This window comes from Cervus elaphus, chromosome 24 (assembly GCF_910594005.1).
Source record: "Cervus elaphus chromosome 24, mCerEla1.1, whole genome shotgun sequence".
Classification (NCBI taxonomy): Eukaryota; Metazoa; Chordata; class Mammalia; order Artiodactyla; family Cervidae; genus Cervus; species Cervus elaphus.
In genome coordinates, this window is record NC_057838.1 from 63748204 (window position 1) to 63769736 (window position 21533).

Sequence of the window (21533 nt, forward strand, 5' to 3'; positions counted from 1 at the left end):
CTTACTTGTACACACTCAGGCACACTCATGCCTGGCCTGGCTCCTGCCCTCATATTTCATTGCCTCTAGGGTGAAGCCTGGGAGCTTCTTATCCTGGGAGCAGAGGCTCTTGGGACTGCCAGATCAGATGTTTAGCCTCAAATGCAGTTTTCTCACCACCCACCGCCTCACCAGCAATGCTTAACCTCTGGCCTTTCCTTTGGGCAGTGTGACTCAAAGGTTAGAGATCCTTCTGGGGCCACAGACCTGGAAGGGTCCCGGAATAGTGTTGCCAGTCTGGGTCTGTAAGACTCAGCTCCAGGGGCCCCAGGATGCACTGAGACGTAAGGGAGGCTGAGAAACAGGTCCCCATACCCAGAGGAGCTCCCCTCCATCAGTGTATCCTTTCTGAAAGTGTTGGTCACTCGGTCATGCCTGACTCTTTGCAACTCCATGAACTGTAGCCTGCCAGGCTCCTCTGTCCATGGAATTCTCCAGCGAAGAATACTGGAGTGGGTTGCCATTCCCTTCTCCAGGGAATGTTCCCGACCAAGGGACTGAACCTGGATCTCCTGTATTGCAGGCGGATTCTTTACTGCCTGAGCCACCAGGGAAGCTCCTTTATCCTTTCTAGGGAAGACTAAAAAAGCTGTGATTTAGTCAGAGTAAAAAACTGTAATTTAGTCTTCTCCATTTCATAGAGAAGGTGATTGAGACTCAGAGATGAGCAAGGCCCTGGATAAGCTGGGAAATGGCCAGGACTGGGCAGAGGTCAGAGGGGGCCTGTGGGAGCTGCTGAGGTGTGAGCCATGCGTCCAGGGTGAGGGAGCAACTGGCAGCCCCATGCGGCAAGGGGAGGAAACCTGAGGGGGAGAGGAGCACCTCAAATGTGGCATTGGCTGGGGTGGGCCCCGCATAGTATCAGGGATCTGATGTTCAAGCCCTCCCACCAGTGAGTTATTTGCTGCAGGTCCCCAGCTCACCCTGATCTGGTCTCTAGTCTGTACCGCCTATCTTAAGCACACCCTCCCCCCTTCACTTTTAGCCAGGGTCCTCACCTGTCAGCTCTGACCCTGATAGACTGCCAGCCAAGGTTGGAAGTTCACCTTCCAAAGGGTCTTTCCATTCCACCAGTTTCTAGAGATAGGGGTGAGAGTCAGATGGGCCCAGGCCACACTTGCTGCACCTCTGACTCCTAGGCTGGGCTCGCTTGGTCTGTCTGAGTTGACTTGGAGCAACCTTCCCCTAGTCCTCCAAAGCAGACTGGGCTGCTACAGGCCCAGCAGAAAGAGAAGAAGGGTGCAGCTGGGTGTCCAGTCATTTCTCCTTCCTGCCTCTCCCTCCCAAGGCCTCACCCTCCTGAAACAACAACAGCAGGAAAGGTGGGGCAGGAATGCCTGGGCCCATGGCCAGAGTTCTGAGACATTTGCCTCACTTTGTTGCCCCAGAGACAATTCCCTGGGAATCATAGGCTCTGCCAGGGGCCTGGAATACCCTTCAGTGTCTTTGGGGCTAGGGGGGAGGAGGTGGTGAGACCCCTTCCCATTTGGCTTTTGGGTCTACCTGCATTGCCTCAAATTATGTCTCTAGTTCCAGCCGGGTCAACCAACTCAGAGTGTCAGAGTTGGAGAGAGGCTGAGTCTGAGGGTCTGGGATTAAAAGAGAATTTAATTTTCTTTTTTTATTTTATTTTATTTATTTATTTATTTATTTTTTCAGTGGGTTTTGTCATACATTGATATGAATCAGCCATAGATTTACACGTATTCCCCATCCCGATCCCCCCTCCCACCTCCCTCTCCACCCAGTTCCTCTGGGTCTTCCCAGTGCACCAGACCTGAGCACTTGTCTCATGCATCCCACCTGGGCTGGTGATCTGTTTCACCATAGATAATATACATGGTGTTCTTTCGAAACATCCCACCCTCACCTTCTCCCACAGAGTTCAAAAGTCTGTTCTGTACTTCTGTGTCTCTTTTTCTGTTTTGCATTTAGGGTTATCGTTACCATCTTTCTAAATTCCATATATATGTGTTAGTATGCTGTAATGTTCTTTATCTTTCTGGCTTACTTCACTCTGTATAATGGGCTCCAGTTTCATCCATCTCATTAGAACTGGTTCAAATGAATTCTTTTTGAGAATTTAATTTTCAATTCTAAGATGTATAGTCATGAAATCTGGGCAGATGACCTCGTTTGCCAGGTCTGGTAGGAGAGGGCTGTGTCTGATTGGAGGCTGCAGCCTGGCGATGGTGGTGGGTTTGAACCTCGGCCCTTTGCTTCCTCTCTCTCCAGTCAGGAGGCTCCTCTCTCAGGTGATCCTGCCTTCTTGGTGGGTCCCTCTCCAGAGCAGGAGGTACAAAGACCTGCTCAGCCCCAGAGCCCCCACACGTGGAGCAGGACCCGTCCTGCAGGATCGTCCAGGTGGGGAGCGTGGCGGGGCCGGCTCCTGCCCACGCTGACCTCACCCTCTCACTGCCTGGCATTGTCTCGTCTGCAGCTGTCACCGAGTATGCGTCCCCAAGTCTGACCTTGAATATCACCACTCCCCCACCCTGAGCCCCTCCACGGCTCCTCTGCCAGCCACTTAGGCAGCTCTCCGTGGGCTCCCTGCCGAGCCTGGGTCTTCATGCTAATGAGCTTTTGCTGTCGGTTCCCTCACCTGCATGCCTTGTCCTCTCTGCCTCTTTTATTTCTTGTTCATCCTTCATGCCCCAGCAGGCAGTCCCCTACCTTCCCCAGACCTCTTCTTGCTTACAAGGCCCTGTTGTTTGACAGGGGGTCCTGAGTCATGACCCTGAGAAAAAGGCTGTGCCCTTCTAACAGTATCCTTGTTTCCAGAGACTCTGTGGAGAGGGGGCTAGCTCAGAGTACTACTAGATGTTACTCTGAGCCCTTGGGAGCCATGGTGGGTGTTTGAGTGGGGGAATGAACAAGCCAGAGGGCTTAAGGAGCATCTGCCTTTTGGGTAAAAATAGTTGCTTCCTTTGGCAATTCTGAGCCCTGTCTACTAGTCCTTCAGGCTCCCCTCAACTGGGTCCAAGTGGAGCATAAACAGGAGTCACTGGTCTGTTTAGAACTTCCCTTTGGGGTGACCTGGGCTCCCTGCTCAGTTCTGAGGCGGGGTGGTCATGGGCCTTGCTTTTGGGCATGTGACCTGAGGGGAGCACTGACCACGCCCCCACAGCTGCTCTAATCTGTGCTCTGTCCACAGGCCTGAGTCCGGCACCCTGGCTATGTGCAGCCCAGAGGAGGCGGCCCTGCTGCGGCTGGAGGGGGTTTTCTCAGACACCCTCACCCGCATCAACAGCCTTGTCCTCCAGCCCCTTCTCGAGGCCGGTGAGTTGAGGCTCTCCAGTGAAAAAGGTGGGGGCCACAGGAACTGTCCTGCTAGGAATAGGAGTCCTCCCTGGTTGGATCTTCTGAGCTACGGCTTTCTCAGCTGCAGATGGGAGCGGTGGCATTTGAAGTGGGTGGCTTTCGATGGGTCCAGGGTTCTCACGCCCAATTGTTGGCTGCTTCCTTCTCAAAGGGACCCCGGGGAGCTAGGCTCTGAACCCCATTCTAACCTAGGTCTGCTGTGCATGGAGATGATATTCCATCTCTCCCAGGGCACAGGTCTGGATTCTCTGCCCAAATTCTCATCTTGCTCTCACCCAGGGCATGACTGGAAGGCAGGATGCCTGGTCTGTGAAGTGACCTTAGGCAGGTGCCTTCATCTCTGTAGCTCTATCGGCATGTCAGTAAATGGCAGGGGACCACTGCACATTCTGGACCTGAGGAAGTTCTGAAACTCAGGGACTGCGTGTACTTGGTGGCCATGGGTCATCAGTGCTGCCCCTATGTAGCAAGGAGGTGGACATGTGCCCCTGTTTAACCCACAAGGGTGCCGCCCACTGCTGCAGCCTGCCTGTCCCTTGCTAAGCTCCAGGGGGCACGTGGGCTTCCAGTCCTGTCCCAGGGACCTCCAGGTCTCGTGGGGCTGCTGCCCCCTGGGTGCCCAGCCAGGGCGAGTTCATGCTTCCTGGAAGGTGGAGCGGCCCTGTCCCCGCTCACCGGGTGCTTGCGCTCCTGCCCCAGCTCCAGAGGCCTCAGACCCCTGGGGCCGGGAGTGCCTGCAGCTCCTGCAGCAGCTGCAGAGGAGCTCCCGACAGCTGTGGGACGTGACGGAGGAGAGCCTGCGCTCGCTGCGGGAGAGGCTGTGCCGCCCCGAAGCCGTCGGCCTGGAGTCCCTGCTGCTGCTGCATAGCGCGGACCGTGTCCTGCAGGTCCACCTGGAGTAAGACAGTCCCAGCGGGCTGGGGGTGGCGCTGGGACTCAACCTGGCTCAGGGCTTCAGCAAAAGTTTGCGCTCAGCCCTGGGGTTGGCTGTTAGCCTGGTGGCGGCTCAGACACCCCAGATCTGAGCCTGGTGACTTCCCAGGGAAGAAAGACTCTGAATTAGAATTGTCCAGTTGGGTCAGTGAGGACTCAAGATCAGCAGTGCCCAGAGCCAGGCCCTCAGGGTGTAGCCACTCAGCCGGTAGGATCTAGGAACCCCAGAAGGGCAGGCCCTTGGGTCTGGAGCTGAGGGTGGGGCCTGCAGGGTGTCCCCGGTGCTACCTACAGGTACATCGAGTCCTACACATGCTGCGTGGCAGTGCAAGCCTTTCAGAAGGCAGCAAAGAGGAGGAGGTGAGCACAGGGTGCTGCGGTGGGCCTCTGAGTGGGGTGTGTCTGGGAGGGAGGGCTTGGGGAAGCCACGACCCCAGAGCAGTGAGCGTCACGGCCTGGGACTCATCCTGAGCACTCCTGGCTCTGGCAACCCCACGCTGATCCGCACCCCTGAAGAGGGGCAGGGAAGCCTTGGGAGGCTGTGAGCAGAAGCCAGACACCAACTAGCGGGAGTGACCCTGGGGCAGGGGAGCATTCCTAATTCCTACTCAGGGAGGGCTGTTGTTATCAGTGATCCCTTCAGTCTCTGAGATGCTGCTCCCAAATCTCAGCCACTGTTCTCATGGGAGAGAGCTTTGGGGTCTGGGATTGGTCCTGGGATCTGAGGGATTGGCCAGGGCAAGGAGGCAATGGTGGTGGGTGCGGGAACAGAGGAGGGGAGAGTGACGGGGTGCTTGGCCCTCCCTCCACCCAGTGAGTACTGGCGGGGCCAGCGGAAGGCGCTGCGGCAAGTCCTGTCAGGTGTGAGCTCCGAGGGCTCGGTGGGCACGGCCCTGCTCCAGGCCCTCCGCCAGCCACTCGCCCATCACGTGCAGCAGTACGTGCTCCTCCTGCTGAGCCTCGGGGACACCATCGGGGAGGTAGGTAGCAGGGTTGCAGGGGGCAGGAGGCCAGGGCGGTATCGATACTTACCAGACCTGCCTCCACGAGGAAGCTGACAGATGGGAGAAATGGGCCTCTGGCTCAGGGAACCTGCCTTACTCAGGAACTCCTTGTTTGAAAAGGACCTGGCCTGCCTTGGGGACATCATCTTGTTCTGGGGGTTTGAAGGGCCATGTCCTTGCCCTGGGGTATCTGAGTTACATGGACCTGCCGTGGCGGAGCCAGCAGAGACCCAGGGAGCAGATGTAGACTCAAGTGCTGGGTGTGAGGACATGTGGCCCAGGCCCAGGTGGGGCATCATCGGATGGTCCTGAATCCCCTGGAGGCATCCTCCTGCTGACCTTTCCTTGGAGGAAGAGCCAACAGGGAGAAAAGAACAAACCCCTGACCAGCTGGGCCAGGGCAGGGCTGGGGCAGTCATCCCAGAGTGGGGGAAGGTTCTGATGAGCTCCCGCCCCGGTGGCTCTGTCCCCCCACAGCGTCACCCCACCCGGGAGCTGGTGATACACGCCGCCGGCCTCTTTGGGGACTTGCAGTCCTTCATGAGGCAGGAGCTGGACCAGGCCACAGCCACGCAGGCCCTCTGGTCCACTCTGAGTAGCCGACTGAGGGTGAGTTCCACGCCTGAAGGGCGCTCTGAGAAGACCTTCCCATCCAGCAGGGGCCCTCTGGGTGGCTCAAGCTGCCTGCTGCATTCTCCATGCTTCAGTTTTCCCACCTGAACAGGGCAGTGGCTAAAGCAAGTGTCTGTGACATTTCTTTGTCCAGCCATCCTCACGCATTTGTTGAGCCACTCCTGGGCTGGGATGTGAGCTGCTGGCTCTGGAAGAGTGGTTACAGAACTGACACCCTCTGCCTTGGGGACATCATCTTGTTCTGGGATATCGCTGAATGATTGCACCCTCCAGCCACTGCCTATAGTGCCCCTACTGGGGGAAAATCCCCTGTGCTCTGACAAGGCGTGACAGGCTGGGGCCTAGAGCAGAGAATTAGAAGGAGAAATGAAGGGGATAAGAACTGCCCGAGAGAGGCGGGGGTCGTAGAACCCTGGGTGAGAGTTGATGGGGGCTTGGCTGTGGCCATGGTCTGAGATGGGGTGGAGGAGGACAAAGCGGGGCTTCAAGAGACGTTGTGACGTCTTGCTGGGAGTAGCCAGGGATGAAGCCCCACCAGCTCAGAGCCCCAGTGCCCATCACTGACCTGGGGGCCTCCAGGAGATGCTCAGAGGGTGGGCAGAGGTGCCTGGGGCAGAGGCGGGCAGTGGAGTGGCTGGTGCAGTGTCAAGGACGGGGGTCCCTGAGCTTTGCAGTTCCCTCCTCGCCTCACCAGGATGTGCTCTGCACCCCCGCTCGCCGACTCTTGCAAGACAGCCAGGACATCCCCGTGACAGTCACCCCACTGCGGGCAGAGCGCGTGCTGCTTTTTGATGATGCCCTTGTCCTGCTGCAGGTGGGCTGGGGCAGGCCAGAGGTCTTGGGAGTGGTTGAAAAAAGGAGGAAAGAGACAAGTGGCTGGGGGAGATGAGGGGGCTGAGGCGTGGAAGGGGTGCTCCTTGCCCATCGAAATCTATGTCTCCTGAGGCCTGGTTTGGGGGTTTTGATGCAGTTTGAGTTTCCCTCCACCCCTGACTTTCCCTCTGTGCTCCAGGTACACTGACAAGACACTCACTAAAAGTCGCCGAGCCCTTTCTCACCTCTGGCCCTGGGCATGCCCTGTTGTCTGTGTGGGACCCTCTCTTGTCCTTGCCCATGTCGGGCACACTCCTCCTCCCCTTGAGGCCTGGGCCTGGAGCCACTTCCTCCTGTGGCTATTGCCAGGCGGGAGAGGTCACTACACAAGATCTTCCAGAGGAAGGGAGGCTTGGTCTGGCTCTCGGAGCTGGGATGACATTCCAGGTAGAAGGAGCAGCACAAGTGGAGGGTCAGGCTGAGGAGAGTTTGTGGCGAGTGGAGAAAGGAGGGGGCACGTGACCTGGGGCTGTTCTGTGCGGTCTCAGGTGTCAGGCTCAGCAGCAGGGACTTGAGGGAGGTTTCCGGCAGGGGCCCACAAGGTCCAAGCTGTATTTCTGGAAGACCACTCTGGTGGCCCTGATGGAGCAGGACGTGGGGGGTTGTGGGAGACTGATCCTGGGTCTTGGGTGGGAAGGGAGGTGGAGGGGCTGCCCTGGAGATGGGAACAGGCGGGGGTGGTGGGGGACTCAGCGCTGGGCATGCTGAACTGAGCAACCTGGGGACACCCAGGGGCATGCTGAGCTGGTGCTTGGGAGCAAGGCCAGACCAGAGAATAGGTGAGCATCTTGCCCACCTATGCCCCATCTTCTTTCAGGGCCACAACATCCACACCTTTGATCTGAAGCTGGTGTGGGTAGATCCTGGGCAGGACAGGTGAGCACCCTTCTCCAGTGGCACCTCAGGCCTTCCCTCCCTCTACCCCATGGAACCTGCCCACCCCAGGGCTCTGACTTGGACCTGCCCCCAGCTCCCTTCTGAATAGAACTGAATAGAACCTACTTATCACCTCCATCTGTCTAGGTGCACGTTTTACCTCCTCACACCTGAGGAAGAGTTCTCCTTTTGTTCCAAGGACCCGCAGGGCCTGGTGAGTGTGGGTGGACTGTGAATTCGGGGACTAGGATTGGGGGAGTAAGGGAAGGCGACAGGAGGGTTGCAGCACAAGTATACTGCCCTGGTGGCTCCTTGGGAATGTCAAGCCTCTGGAGTCATGGTCAGAGTGAGTCAGGTGTCTGCCTGGGCTCAGGCGTCAGACTGCCATAGAGAGCAGGTATTTTTCTCTGTGAAGCCAGGGTTGGGGCCTGCTTGATGGTTTTGTTTGGCCTCTCTGGGCAGGCCCAAAACTGCAAGTAAGTATCTCAGGTCTGGATGAGGCTCTAGGGAGCAGTGTGGAACTGTTAGAGGTTCCCCCAGGTGACAGAGTGAGGTGTGGGGGGGTGGTACCTGGAGCCACCCCAGGAGGCTTCCTAGAGGGGCTGCCTCCAGCAGCAGTGACCTGTCCTGTGTTTCCCCTGTCCTCCCCAAGGTGGTCTGGCAATGGAAGGTTACCCAGGCTGTGTGCCAGGCCTTGCATGGGAAGAAGGACTTCCCGGTGCTGGGAGCGGGCCTGGAGCATTCTGAACCTCCCACCTGCCGCTGTGGAGCATACACCTTCCGCGCAGAGGGCCGCTTCTGCCAGGCCACTTACGAGGGCGAGTGGTACTGGGGCAGGCCCCATGGCAAGTGAGTAACTGAGGCTCTGGGCCAGGCAAGGCAGGGGTCCTCCTGGGAGTCTGGGGGGCACATAGGACCCAGATGGACCTTATTGCTTCAGGGCATGAACCAGAGGCTGTTACCCTCTCTGGTCAATTCTGTTTCTCCCACAGAGTCTCTCAAGTCCTCCTGGACAGCACTGGCCCATAGTAGGTTTGTGCCAAATAGTCTTGATGTCGGTGAGGCTGGTGAGCTTGGGACAGGCATCAGGAGACTGGACTTCAGGGTCCGCAGTTACTGTTCTGTCCTCAAGGCGGGTGAAAGAATAACTGGTGTCTGTGTAGCATTTTCTGGCGGCCCTTAGGAGAATGGCCTGAGGGAGTGTTAGCACGCCCTTTGTAGATCCAGAAACCATGACTTTCTCCAGGCCTCAGGGTAGGGTCTAGGGGAAGCCTGGCCTCAACTGCAGATCTATACGACCCCACAGGCAGATAGGCTTTTGAAGAATGTGGCCCTAATTTGTGCCACAGTTGGCGAAACCAAGGCCCTGAAAGCAGAAGGGACTCGCCAGGGTTATGCTGGCAAGCATTCCACTCATTTCTGGTACCCTGCCTACTTCCAGAAAGGGCTTCAGGAAGCCTATGAACAAAAACAGAAAAAGCAATGCTGTGTCAGAAGAGGAGATGAGGATGGTAGAAACTTCACTGACTCCTAGTGCTTGGCTTGAACTTGAAGGTTAGCTCTGAGCTTGCTGTTGGTCAAGGGAACAAGGCAACCTGGATGCTTCCGGAACTTCCCCTGCTGGGTATAGAGTGCCCTCCGTGAGGCTGCGGGGCAGCTGTGCCAGGAGTAGGAGAGGGCCGAAGGCCCGTGCAGGGTCGTGGAGCTCAGGGAAGAGGCCCCGTGGGAGCAGAGAGTCCAGCCCAGGGGCGATCGAGGCCTCTGAGAGAGTGTACGGCGGAGGCCAGCTGGGGGACTTGTGTATGCTGAAGGATGTCTGGTGGACCTGACGCCCATGGGCCTGATGACTGTGGACCTTGACTGTGTTCCAGGGGAACCCTGAAGTGGCCAGATGGGCGGAATCACGTGGGAGATTTCTGCCAGGGCCTGGAGCATGGGTAAGGCTGGGGCTGACACGGGGCAACATGGTGGGGGTTCCCACCCCATCACTGTCACCAGCCTGGCCCCACCCTAAATTCCCAAACCTCCAGCAGAAACTTGGAGGCCGTCTGGTCCAGCCCCACTCATTGTCCTAAAGGGGAAACTTGGCCCTGAGAAGAGGGCAGGTCATGGAGGGAGTGGTCTAGGGCCAAAAGGCCCTCTCAGGGTGCATGGGGGTGGGGTGGAGGTGGGTGGGGTGTCCTGAGGGGCCCTTAGGAAGAAGAAGGACCTGATCACCTGTAAGATTCTCATTGTCTGTGAAGGCCCCTCGGAAGCAGGGACACTCCTGGGCATGGAGAGGCTGTGACAGGTGTCTCAGGCCGTTGGCCCCAGTGCTGACCTCCCTCCCTGCCCACCCACACTGGCAGCTTTGGCATCCGCCTGGTGCCCCAGGCCTCCGAGGATAAGTTTGACTGTTACAAGTGCCACTGGCGAGAAGGCAGCATGTGCGGCTATGGCATCTGTGAGTAAGTGACCCTCATCTGATGGGGGGCAGCCTTGTGGGCTGGGCATGTCCTCTGGGAGGCAGGGCCAGCCATTGGTGACCTCCTCAGGTACAGCACCAGCGAGGTGTACAAGGGCTACTTCCAGGAGGGCCTGCGCCATGGATTCGGGGTCCTTGAGAGCATCCCACAGGCCCCTCGGCCCCTCCGGTACACAGGCCACTGGGAGAGGGGCCAGCGGAGTGGCTACGGTGTTGAGGAGGACAGTGACAGGTGAGCGCTCTGCAGCCCCCCAGCAGGATTGAGGAGAAGAGAGGACCCTCACAGACCAAGTGCCTCCAGGCATGGGTTCCCTGTCATCAGTGGGTCCGTTCTGTCTGTCCCCCAGAGTCTTTCTGAAGCCCCTCACTTCCACTTCACTCCCTCAGTTGCTGCTGAGGCTCAGGTTGAGGGACCCTGACCTTGACTGCAGGTGCGCCCCCTACCTCCAACCCCAGCCCCTCCCTGCTCTGTCAGAGAGGAGTTTGTGACCCCATGATCTGGTCCCATCAAAGGGTCACAGCCCTTCCGGGTTCTCTGGGCTGAGACAAAAAAGCCCAGTGTCCTTGGCCTGGCATCCGAGGCCTTGCCTGCTCCTCTGAACTCATCCGTGCCATGACACCTGTGTACCCCCCAGCCTCCTAGACCACTGAAGTGAAGTGAAGTGAAGTGAAGTGAAAGTCGCTCAGTCGTGTGACTCTTTGCGACCCCATGGACTGTACAGTCCATAGAATTCTCCAGGCCAGAATACTGGAGTGGGTAGCCATTCTCTTCTCCAGGAGATCTTCCCAACCCTGGGATCGAGCATTAGCAGGCGGATTCTTTACCAGCTGAGCTGCCAGGGAAGCCCTCTAGACCACTGAACGCCCCCACATATCTGACGTATACTGATACCTCCATGGCTTTGCATGTGTTACAGTGGCACTCTCACTCCATCTGTCCTTTCTGCCACCTCTCTCAAGAAGCCTGCCAGGATGCCCTCCCCCAGGCAGGCTTCCTTTCTCCTCCACCCTCTGTTCCTCTTGTGGGTCCTGATCTCACCTCCCCATGTCTGACTTGAGTGAATTCATGTCCTGGCTCCTTACCTGCCCCTTGCCCCCCCACCCTGAGTCTCGTGTCAGCAGAGCACACAGAAGGTGCATGGGAACAATTCTGATCCAACTCCGGCCATCCTCTCTTCTCCCCCAGGGGTGAGCGCTATATTGGCATGTGGCAGGCTGACCAGCGCCATGGCCCAGGGGTCATGGTCACCCAGGCGGGTGTCTGCTACCAGGGCACCTTCCAGGCAGACAAGATGGTGGTGAGTACAGAGACCCACATGTGTCCTGAGCCACCTCTCCCTGCTCTGGGGCCCCAGAGCTGAACTGAAGCTGGTCAGGGGTGGATGGGGCAGGAATCAAGGTTCTGATGTGCTAGAGCAAGCTCAAACCTGGGCCAGAATCCAGTTCTGCCACCTGCCTACCCTGGCCTTGGCCAAGTCCCTGGCCCTCCCAGCCTCGCTTTTCCCTTCGGCAGCTCGGGTTACCTATTTATTGTAATGACTCACTAGAGTAGCAATTATGAAGTGAATGGTAATGAGGATGCCAGCAGCCTCCACTGCCCACATTTATAGACCATTAACTGGGTGCCTGAAAAAAAAGAAAGTGGAAGTGTTAGTCAGTGTAGCCCACCAGGCTCCTCTGTCTTGTCTGGAATTCTCCAGGCAAGAATACTTGAAAAAAAAAAAAAAAAGAATACTTGAGTGGGTTGCCATTCCCTTCTCCAGGGGATCTTCCTGACCCAGGGATCGAACCCAGATTTCCTGCATTATAGGCAGATTCTTTACCGTCTGAGCCACCAGGGAAACCCTGGTGCCTAGCTCTGGGCTAGGCCTCCCAGCATGGTCTCATGGGATCCTCCCAGTAGCCCTGGGGTTCATGTTGTCGTCCCTAGTGTACAAGTGACAAATGTGGGGCTCAGAGAGGTCAGAGAACCTGCCTAGTGTCACATTCTGTTGAGTGACAGAAATGAGTCTCAAGCCCAGGTATCCTGAGCACGGGCACATCAACCCCCACCTTCTGTCTCACCCACACCCTGCCAGGTGGTTGGCACATAGTATGGCTCGGCCTGATGGCGGTTATTGATACTGTGGCTTGTTTGTTTAGCTACACTTTGTTCTGGAAAGAATTGAAGGAGGAAGAAAAGATAAGAATAGGCACATAAAATAGATTTAAAAATAAGAACACAAATTGTATCCCATTTGGCTCTGAAGCTTCCTGGCAGCCAGAGCCGCAAGGGAACCTGGTGAACTCCGCTGCCCCTGGCATCAGTGACAGGAAAGCGGAGATGGTTCAGGAAAAGCCCAGCACTTCCTGAGCTGTAGGTGGGAAGGAAGGGTCCCCCAGAAAACTTCCTGAGAGAGGCCGCTGAAGGAGAGAAGCCAGGTCTGAGGGTGTCAGTCAGAGTAACCCAGGATCAAGGTGCATGGGGTTTGTGCAGTCCAGGGGCTGGCATCCCACCTGGGCACAGTCCTAGGAGGTGTGCCAGGGCTCAGGACCCTTCTCCTCTCCCTACCCCTAGCCTTCTGGCCCTTCCTAACCTACTTCTCCTACCCTCCCCACTCCTCTAGGGCCCAGGGATCCTTCTCTCTGATGATGACTCCTTATACGAGGGCACTTTTACCAGGGACCTGACACTCTTGGGGAAGGTGAGAGCCACTGAGACCCTACTCCGCTCTGCACTGTGACTTTGGCCGGAGTCTATAATCTCCCTGCTTAGACCCAGGACTGAGGGTGGGTGGAGAAGGTAGGGGGCCCTCTCCCATCTCCACTATATCTAGGGGGCATGTACAGTGACCTTTCTCTGCCACAGAGGTGCAGTTTGATTGGGTATGAGTCAAGAGGGCATGGGCAGGCTTGCCTTGGGTGCAGAGGGTCTGGTGGTCTCTTGTGTCCCCCACTGGCTCCAGAGTTAGGGATCCACCCCCTCTACCACCACCATCAGTGCCTTGAGTGGGGTCCCCTGAAGGCATTGTCCTTCAGGAAGTTTCTGCCCGAGCTGACCCAGCAGAAGGCAGTTGTATCCTTGCTGGGGCCTTTGGACACATGGGGGCTGTTTTCTCTTTGTAATGACTGAGGGTACTGTGGCATCTAATGGATAGAGACCAAAAATGCTCTGAATGGGACAGTCCTGTGCAGCAAGGAATTGCCTCTCCTTGGGGCCAATAATACCTCACGCCCTCCCTAAGGCCACTGCCTACTTCTGGACTTATTCCCCACTCCCAGCCTCAGTGGTGGTCCCCCTGCTCTGACCTCTGAGTCCCTTCTCTGGCTCCCTTGTCATCTTCTACCTCAGAGACAAGCCCCTTGGTGGTGGGCACAGCTCTTGGTCAGGGCTCCTGCAGGGGTGAAGGATCATGAGCCCCTTGGGGTGGGGCAGATGGAATGGATGGTGGGAAGGCCACCCATCAGTTTCTAGCCTCTGTGACCCAGGATGACGGGCATGAGGCCTGTCATGATTGGGTGGAAGGGCAGCTGGACAGGCAGATGGACAGACATCCCTGCATTCCTCTCCCGGCTTCCAGGGCAAGGTCACCTTCCCCAATGGCTTCACCCTGGAGGGCACTTTTGGCAGCGTGTCAGGGAGGGGACTGCATACCCAGGGTGTGCTGGACACAGCTGCCCTCCCTCCAGATCCAAGCAGTACCTGCAAGAGGTGAGAGCCTGACCGTCTGGACTGTGCATTCTGGAGCCTTTCTGGGGGGTGTGCTTGTGGGTGCCTGTGTCTCTACCCCCAAAGACTCAGGTCTCGTTAGAAGGGCTTTTCTGTACCTCCTCTTAGCTCTTTGGAGAGTTCAGAAAGCTCAGGTCACACAACCCTTACCAGAGACTCTGGGAATCAAGGGCTATGTGGTGATAACTCCATATGCCACAGAACTGAAGAAAAATGCTATGTATAGACTCTATACATAGAGTCTTTTTCTAGGAAGGTACAAGATAGTTTCCAAACCAAACAAATGACAATAAAATAGACAATTCAAGTGTGAGTTGAGCTTAAAAGAAAGGGAGGTGCAGATAGGCACTATAATTGAACATTAGCCTGACTCTGAGTTCCCTGGCAGCCAGGGTGAAAAAGGAAACTTGGAAGTGGATTCACTCTCCTTATCATGGGGGTATTTGAAAAGCAGATACACTTCCTCCTTATGGGGACAGAGTTCTTCTTTGGAAAACAGGTGTTCAAGTGGTGACTCTTGCTATGTCTGTTGAGATGTGGTTGGTGGTTCTAATGGTGCCAGCCAGCATTTTAGAAGTTGATTTACCTAACACATCATCCCAGCATGTTTCTTTTTCTCTGATAGCAGGAGCTAGAAGTGGATGGCAAACCCTAGGGGCCTGAACCCGGGTCAGGTGCAGGTGTAGGGATATCTGTAAGTGTGACAGGGGAGGGCAGTGCTCACCAGACATGCACACAGCCAGACCCCTGGGCCTAGCGACCGAGACAGGATTAAGCTCAGGAAGGAACCAGGTGTGGGAGGAGGGAGAGTCGGGGAACCCTGGGCTTTGGGCCCTCGCCTCTCTTAGGACAAGACCCCACTCTCTGGACTGGGCCTCCAGCTCTCCAGATCTTTCTGTTTCTTTTCCAGGGCTCTGTGTGCCCCTGTCTCTTTTCTCTACCGTGGAGTAGATTCTCTCTGACCCTTCTCTGCCTCCCGTTTCTCCTCCTGGAGTCTTGGAGGTCAGACCCCTCTGCCTACCCCAGTCTATCCACCGCATGGGGGCCCTTAACTCTGGCCAGGCTGGATATCCCCGCCTCTCCAAGGGCTGGACAGGGTCCTACATGGCTCCCTCCCTGTCCACATTTCCCGCCACCTCCATCGCAGGCAGCTGGGCCAGGGCATCTTCCCCGTGGAGAGCCGCTGGCAGGGGGTCTATGGCCCCTTCCGGGACTTTGTTCGTGCTGGCTGCCCCGGGGACCTGCAGGAGGCCCTGCTGGGCTTCCACGTGCAGAGCTCACGGGAGCTACGCAGGTCGCAGGAGTACCTGTGCTGTGAGAGGTGAGGCCCAGGTGCGGGGGGCGTGTACCCACGGGGTGTCCAGACCCAGGGCTGGGGGCAGTGGGCTCTGAGTGGGCGGGGGCGGGGGAGGGTGGAGAAGGCATTCTGGAGGGGCGGGCCGGGCCTGGGTGAGACGTTGTGGGTGGTGCCCCAGGACCCGCCCCGAGGACCAGGCGGGCAGCGTGGAGGAGCTCCTGGAGGAGCTGCGGCAGTACCGGGAGCCCGAGGCCCTGCAGCGGTGCCTCAGGAAGGTGAGGCCACGGGGAGGGTGCTGGCCACAGGGGACAGGCCTTGCTGAGAGGCCGCGGTGCTCTTGCCCTGGGGCTGAGCATCTCTCTGTGGCTGTCGCACCTGCCCAGGCTCTGAGCAACTCTCTGCATCCCCTGGGGAAGCTGCTCCGGACGCTGATGCTGACCTTCCAGGCCACATACGCAGGTATGGGGGCCAACAAGCACCTGCAGGGGCTGGCGCAGGAGGAGGTGAAGCAGCACGCCCAGGAGCTCTGGGCCGCCTACAGGTGAGCTCAGTGGCACTCGGGGACAACCACTGCCCTGTCCCCAGGGCGGGGGGCTCTGCCCTTTCTAGGCCTCAGCTCTGTCTGCTGCCCTGGGTAGGAATGGTACCTCTGCCTTGGGTCTGGATTGAGAGAGAAGCAGAGGGTGGGATGGTTAGTGTGCAGCTGGGGGGCATGTGGGTTAGACGGCGGGGAGGTGGTAACAAGGCTGACTGCAGCCAGAGTCCGAGCCCCGGCCCTGGGCTGGCTCTAACCCCACTGCAGGCTGATCCTGACCTGGGCTCACAGCCCATCTTCTGTCCTGTCCTGGCTGAGCTGTGACCCCATCAAACATCACAAACCGAAACCTTAAATGCTATAGTTCGTTCTGTTCCGGGGTTCCGGGACACTCAGGTGGACATCCTGTACTCCCATCCCCCTCACTGCTGAGGTTTGGGCAGCTGGGCTCTGCAAGCCTCATGCTTCATGGTTCTGGGAGCAGAACCCACCTGCCTGGCCTTGGGTGACTCGTTCTGTGGGAGATGGCAGCCACACCGCCCCTCTCTTTGGTTCACAGAGGCCTGCTGCAGGTTGCCTTACAGCGCAAGGGTGAGGCCCCAGAGGAAGATGAAGATGCAGAGACAAGGTGACTGCCCCCAGGAAGTCTGTGGGGTCTTCTCCCCTGGTGCAGCCAGGCTCAGCTCCAGGGAATCCTTATACCTTGCTCCTGGGACTTCCCTCAGGGAAAAGAGGTGTTTCTGAGGAAATGTTGGGGGTTCATGCTATTGACCACATGCTGTTCGTTGACCATTCAGGAATCATAAAGACCTGGGACCTCTGTTCCTTGAGCAGCCTGGGAAGGGGCACTGCCACCATGCATCAAATGCACCTTTGTTCTGAGCATGTTATCCCAACCCCTCATCTCTTAGGTGCCTGGAGGGTGAGCAGCTTCCTCAGGCACGTCCTTCTTCCTGTGCACAGATGGGGAAACTGAGGCCTGGCAGAAGCTTAGCCTGAGGTCACACAGAGCAGGAATTAAGTGGGTCATTAAATCTTTCGGTTCAGTCCCCCCCAAGACCAAACCTCACAACTTGCCTTCAGATTCCAGGCCCAGGGATCCTGATCAGAGGGGGCTTTCTGTTACTGCATTGCAGGAGGCATGGGAAACGGGGTTAGACCTTAGGGAGAACCTCCCCCTGAGTCCCAGCAAGCACAGAAAGCTAGGAGGCCCAATTGGACTAGCCTGGAATGACTGCTGACAGCTTTGCTGCAGGTCACTCACCCATCAGGGCCCGGTTTTGCTTTCAGTCAAGTGTGGATCAAAACCCAACCTCGCCTGCCACGTTGATTCTCAAAGCTGAATGAGAGCATGAGGTGGTCACAGATGTCAGTTGATTGTGAAACGACTGAGAATGGGGCTGGGAAGGGTTTTCTTGGGGATGGGGGAGGCTGGAGGCAGGAACACTGAGGTGGAACGAGGATTTCTAAGGGCTCGTGGGGGCACCCCAAGTAGATGCCCACGCCCGCCCTGCTGGCCCTGAGCCGTCCTGGTGGCTCCCACTCAGGGACCTGCGGGTGCACGGCTTGATGCTTCCCCTCGTGCTGCCCAGCTTCTACTCGGAGCTCTTCACTCTCTACCTGCTTCTTCACGAGAGGGAGGACAGCCTCTACAGCCAGGGCATCACCAACCTGAGCCTCTTCCCCGACACCAAGCTGCTTGAGTTCCTGGACGTGCAGAAGTAAGCCTCCCCCCCATGCCACGTTGGCCAGAGTTCTTGTGTAGCAGAGGATGCAGACTCAACTCCAGTTGTCTTCAGAGAAAAAGGGAAGAGGTTAATTGACTTATGTACCTGTGAAGTTCTAGGATGTGGCTAGTATGGCTAGATTCAGGTATGGCTGGATCTAGGTGTTCAGCTGCATGAAAAAGGAAGCAACCTCTCTCTCTCTCTCTGTTGGTGTGTCTCTGGTTTCCCTGTGTGGTGACAAACAGCACCAGTCACTTGAGGTTTATACTCTCCCCACAAGGAGCTGGTGTCTCCTTCCCAGCAGCTCTAGCGGAGCCTCTAAAGTTCCTCCCTGGCATGGCTAGGTTCTTGAATGTGTCCCTGAATGCCGGCTGTGGCCCAGATTGGCCAGGCTGACCTCAGTACCTACTGCTGGGGCTGGGGTAATATCACCTGCTCCCAGCTCTTGGACTGAGAGTGGGAGAGGGATGATCCTCAAGGGGGAAACCGAGGACTATTCTGGAAGCAGGTCAGAGCCTCCCTTCTACCCTCAGTAATCAGAACATCCTGTATCCTCCATGCCCCTTCGATCTGAGTGTTGAGGGTGTGAATGCACCCCTGCCTCCCACACCTGGTCCCCCTTTTCTCAAGGTAATGGTGCTTCCTATCCACCTTTCCCCGAAACCCTTGTTTCCCTTTCTGTTGTGGTGAATGTTTCCTGCATCTGACCAGTCACCAGCCCAGAGACCTGGTTGTCAACGGCTTCCCAAGGGTTTTCCCTCTGCGCCCCTCCTGCCGCCTCAGCGCCACCTCCTCCATGCTGGCCTCCCTGCTTCATTGGCTGTACTTCCCTTGTATGGCATCCCTACTTCTCACCAGCCTGCGCTAGCTCACTGAGCCCCTGGGGCAGTCTCCACAGCTGAGGTCTCTGGATGGACCCCCCAGGGCCTTGTGCAGGAGGGTGCCCTGGCCTGCAGCACCATCCCTCTCTGCTCACTGTTTTGGGGCTGCATGGAGGGCTGCCCTCTCAAGGAATCCCCCCTGGTCTCCTGTAGCCTGGGCTCCGCACACTGGCCCCCAGATGCCACTGTGCACCCCCAGCCCCTTTCCCGCTCAGCTCTCCTGGGGGACGTGGGGGTGCAGGGAATTTGCCCAAAGCCTCCCATCTCCCGTCTTATTTCAGGCACCTGTGGCCCCTCAAGGACCTCACACTGACGACCAATCAGGTGAGAGGGTGGGCCGGTTACCTGCCTAGGAGAGGGGGGCCTGAACCTCAGCTGGGCCCTGGGTTTGCTCAGGCTTCCGAGCAGCTCTATACCCTCATAGTCACAGTCTCAGGCCGCAGAGGCGGGTGAGGGAGAAGACGGCAGGCTTTCTGCACTGCTCTGGTTCTCCTTGCGGGTGAATGTGCAGCCACAGTGGCCAGGCTCAAGCGCAGGCCCCACCCTTTTTATTGACTGTATGGCCATGGGCGAAATCCTTGATCTCTGTCCCTCAGTTTCCACATCTGTGGGAGTACCCCTGCTGCAGTACTAGGACTCCCTCACGCGATTGTTGTGGGAGGAGGGGAGCAGGCCGGAGCAGAGGAGGCGCTGGTTTTCAGTGTGCTTGCTGCATCGGCAACATTAGCGTTGCTGGGAACTCGTTAGAAAGGCCAGTTCTTGGACCCACGCCACACCTACTGAGTCAGAAACTCAGGGAGGGAACTTGGAATTTGTGTTTCAACAAGCCCTGGGATTCAACAGCTGTTGACATAGGCACTTAGAACTGGGCAGCACCCAGTGACCATTGGCTGCTATGATTCTTCTGTATCCACCTTGATCCTCCCACCTCCTGGAGACCGTTTATCCCACTTTACAGTCAAGTAAACTGAGGTTTATTAGGACTTCCCTGGTGGCTCAGATGGTAAAGCGTCTGCCTACAATGCAGGAGACCCGGGTTCGATCCCTGGGTCAGGAAGATCCCCTGGAGAAGGAAATGGCAACCCACTCCAGAACTCTTGCTTGGGAAATCCCATGGACGGAGGAGCCTGGTAGGCTACAGTCCATGGGGTCGCAAAGAGTCGGACACGACTGAGCGACTTCACTTTGAACTGAGGCTTACAATGGAGCTGTGACTTGCCCTGGGTTGCTCAGCCCTCTGGGCAGAGCTGTGCTGAAACCAGTGATGAGGAAGGGATGGGTGGAGAGGGGCTTGGGGACCAGCCCTAACCCTGGAAAGGGGAGGCCTCATCTAACCCCCTCTCCCGACCACACAGAGATACTCCCTGGTCAGAGACAAGTGCTTCCTGTCGGCCACGGAGTGTCTGCAGAAGATGATGTGAGTCCGCAGCCTGGGGAGGGGGACATGGGAGGCAGGAATGTGGGGACTCCTGGTTGGGACTGAACCCGAGGGCCTTGATCTGGAGCCAGTTACCCTGCTGCAGCACCACGGTGGACCCCCGCGAGAAGCTGGAGGTGCTGGAGAGGACGTACGGGGAAATCGAGGCCACCGTGTCGCGGGTGCTGGGCCGGGAGCACAAGCTGCCCATGGACGACCTGCTGCCGCTGCTCATCTACGTGGTGTCTCGTGCCCAGTGAGCCCCAGCTGGGGGTGGGCCCAGGAGCTTCCCTTCCCACCCTGCCCGCCCCCAGCCAAGACATACTGCAAAGCCTTTGAACACTGCAGTCTATGGGCACAGCCTTTCTTGGGACAGATGGGGAAGCTGAGGCCCAGAAAGTCCCACCCAGGGTCCCATGTGTACCACTCACAGCAGGGACCACAGCCCAGGTGTCTAGCCACCCAGACCAGGGCTCCTTCCCAACTGCTGGGCGCCTGTCCTGAGTGGTCCCCTTCTCCCTCTCGTGGTGGTGGTGGTGGTGCTCCAGAATCCAGCACCTGGGAGCCGAGATCCACCTGATCCGTGACATGATGGACCCTCTCCACACAGGAGGCCTGTATGACTTCCTGCTCACGGCCCTGGAGGTGAGGGATGGAAGCGGTTGGCCCAGGCAGGAATGCCCTGGCCTCTGGGGCAGACCCCTTTTGCCCCAGACACCATCACGGGGATGCGCTCACATTTACAGCTAGTGTGTGTCTCCGTGGGAGGGGTCCTCACAGAGCCCCTGCTACAGCCCTTGTTAAAAGCGGCTGGGTGGGGGAAAGTAGGCATAGCACATCCCGGCCCTCTGCTCCCCAGGGCTGAGTGTGTTCCATGCTGCGTTCCTGAGCACAGGAGGAGAGGGAAGGACCCCTTTCCTCAGACTGTGGCTGAGGGCTCAGTTGGAGACACAGTGGTCCAGACCTGGGAGTGGGTGCACCCGAGTCAGGCCCTAAAGCCCCTGCGTGCTGCTGGGGGTGGGCAGGCCAGCCAGCTTCAGCCTCGCCTCTCTCCTGCCAGTCTTGCTACGAGCACATCCAGAAGGAGGACATGAGGCTGCATCGCCTGCCCAGCCGCTGGAGTTCCAGGGAGCCATGGTAGCTTGGCTTCTCCTTGACACACCGCAGAGCTGAGAGGGCCGCTGCGGAATGCCTGTGGCCTGGGCCTGGCCGAGCCTGGCCCCGGGGGCAGAAGGCAGGATGGGCCCTGGAGGTGACTCTGACTCTTTGAGGAGATGAGGTCCAGTTTCTCCAGGGAGATGCTGCTGGAGTCCTGACTGGGGTGAGGGTGACAGGTGTGGCCCCAGAGCTGGTGGTCTGCCCCCCACCACTCTCCAGGCCAGCCTTGGATAACCTCCTTGACACTGAGGGCAGAGACCCTGACTTCTCCTTGCGTGAGACCTGCCTTCACGTGACTGAGCCGCTCTGGGCCTCAGTGTTGCCATCTGTAAAATGGTGGACTAGGGGGTCTGTAAAGAGCCTTCCATCCATCTTGCTGACTTCTGGCATCCTTCCGTAAGTCTGACTTTGGTCTGTTGTGCTGTAAGTGAAGTTCCTGTGTCATGGGGAGTGTCATTCCATTTCTCCTGTGCTGGTCAGAGGCTCCAAACTGCTAGCGACTGCTTCCTTTATTGGGGTTTTTATCCCCATGAGTCATCTTCTATACCTGTTTCCTCTCAGGGCCTCAGGGTAGGAACTGTTCCAGCTCCACCCTGCTGGGTGGCCTCTGGCGAGGCCCTCCCCTCATCGGGTATGCAATTGAAGGAGTGGGCTTGGGGGGGGGGT

At 57.6% G+C, this 21533-nt stretch overlaps 1 protein-coding gene and 1 non-coding gene across 12 annotated transcripts in view; both read left to right on the plus strand.

Annotated features, from left to right (window-relative positions):
* ALS2CL (ALS2 C-terminal like) overlaps positions 1–21238 on the plus strand; it is a 31532-nt gene extending 10294 nt beyond the window's left edge. For 5 of the 11 annotated variants that reach the window (XM_043885528.1, XM_043885535.1, XM_043885529.1 and 2 more), the window contains exons 2-26: positions 3194–3318; positions 4060–4258; positions 4588–4653; positions 5108–5273; positions 5775–5906; positions 6625–6744; positions 7621–7679; positions 7827–7893; positions 8332–8528; positions 9551–9616; positions 10028–10126; positions 10214–10375; positions 11330–11441; positions 12750–12827; positions 13704–13834; positions 15000–15173; positions 15328–15424; positions 15533–15690; positions 16244–16312; positions 17232–17405; positions 18574–18616; positions 19648–19709; positions 19816–19965; positions 20258–20354; positions 20770–21238. In XM_043885528.1, the coding sequence (XP_043741463.1) occupies positions 3216–3318; positions 4060–4258; positions 4588–4653; positions 5108–5273; positions 5775–5906; positions 6625–6744; positions 7621–7679; positions 7827–7893; positions 8332–8528; positions 9551–9616; positions 10028–10126; positions 10214–10375; positions 11330–11441; positions 12750–12827; positions 13704–13834; positions 15000–15173; positions 15328–15424; positions 15533–15690; positions 16244–16312; positions 17232–17405; positions 18574–18616; positions 19648–19709; positions 19816–19965; positions 20258–20354; positions 20770–20850 (2862 nt within the window). In that variant the 5' untranslated portion in view covers positions 3194–3215 and the 3' untranslated portion in view covers positions 20851–21238. Of the gene's footprint in view, positions 1–2274; positions 2490–3193; positions 3319–4059; positions 4259–4587; positions 4654–5107; positions 5274–5774; positions 5907–6624; positions 6745–7620; positions 7680–7826; positions 7894–8331; positions 8529–9550; positions 9617–10027; positions 10127–10213; positions 10376–11329; positions 11442–12749; positions 12828–13703; positions 13835–14999; positions 15174–15327; positions 15425–15532; positions 15691–16243; positions 16313–17231; positions 17406–18573; positions 18617–19647; positions 19710–19815; positions 19966–20257; positions 20355–20769 lie in introns of those variants that run through there. The other 6 variants (XM_043885531.1, XM_043885532.1, XM_043885527.1 and 3 more) reach the window with 3 other exon arrangements.
* Positions 19278–19350, plus strand: TRNAC-ACA. The gene has a single exon. It is a non-coding gene; the product is annotated as a tRNA-Cys (tRNA).
* Positions 21239–21533: the final 295 nt, after the last annotated feature.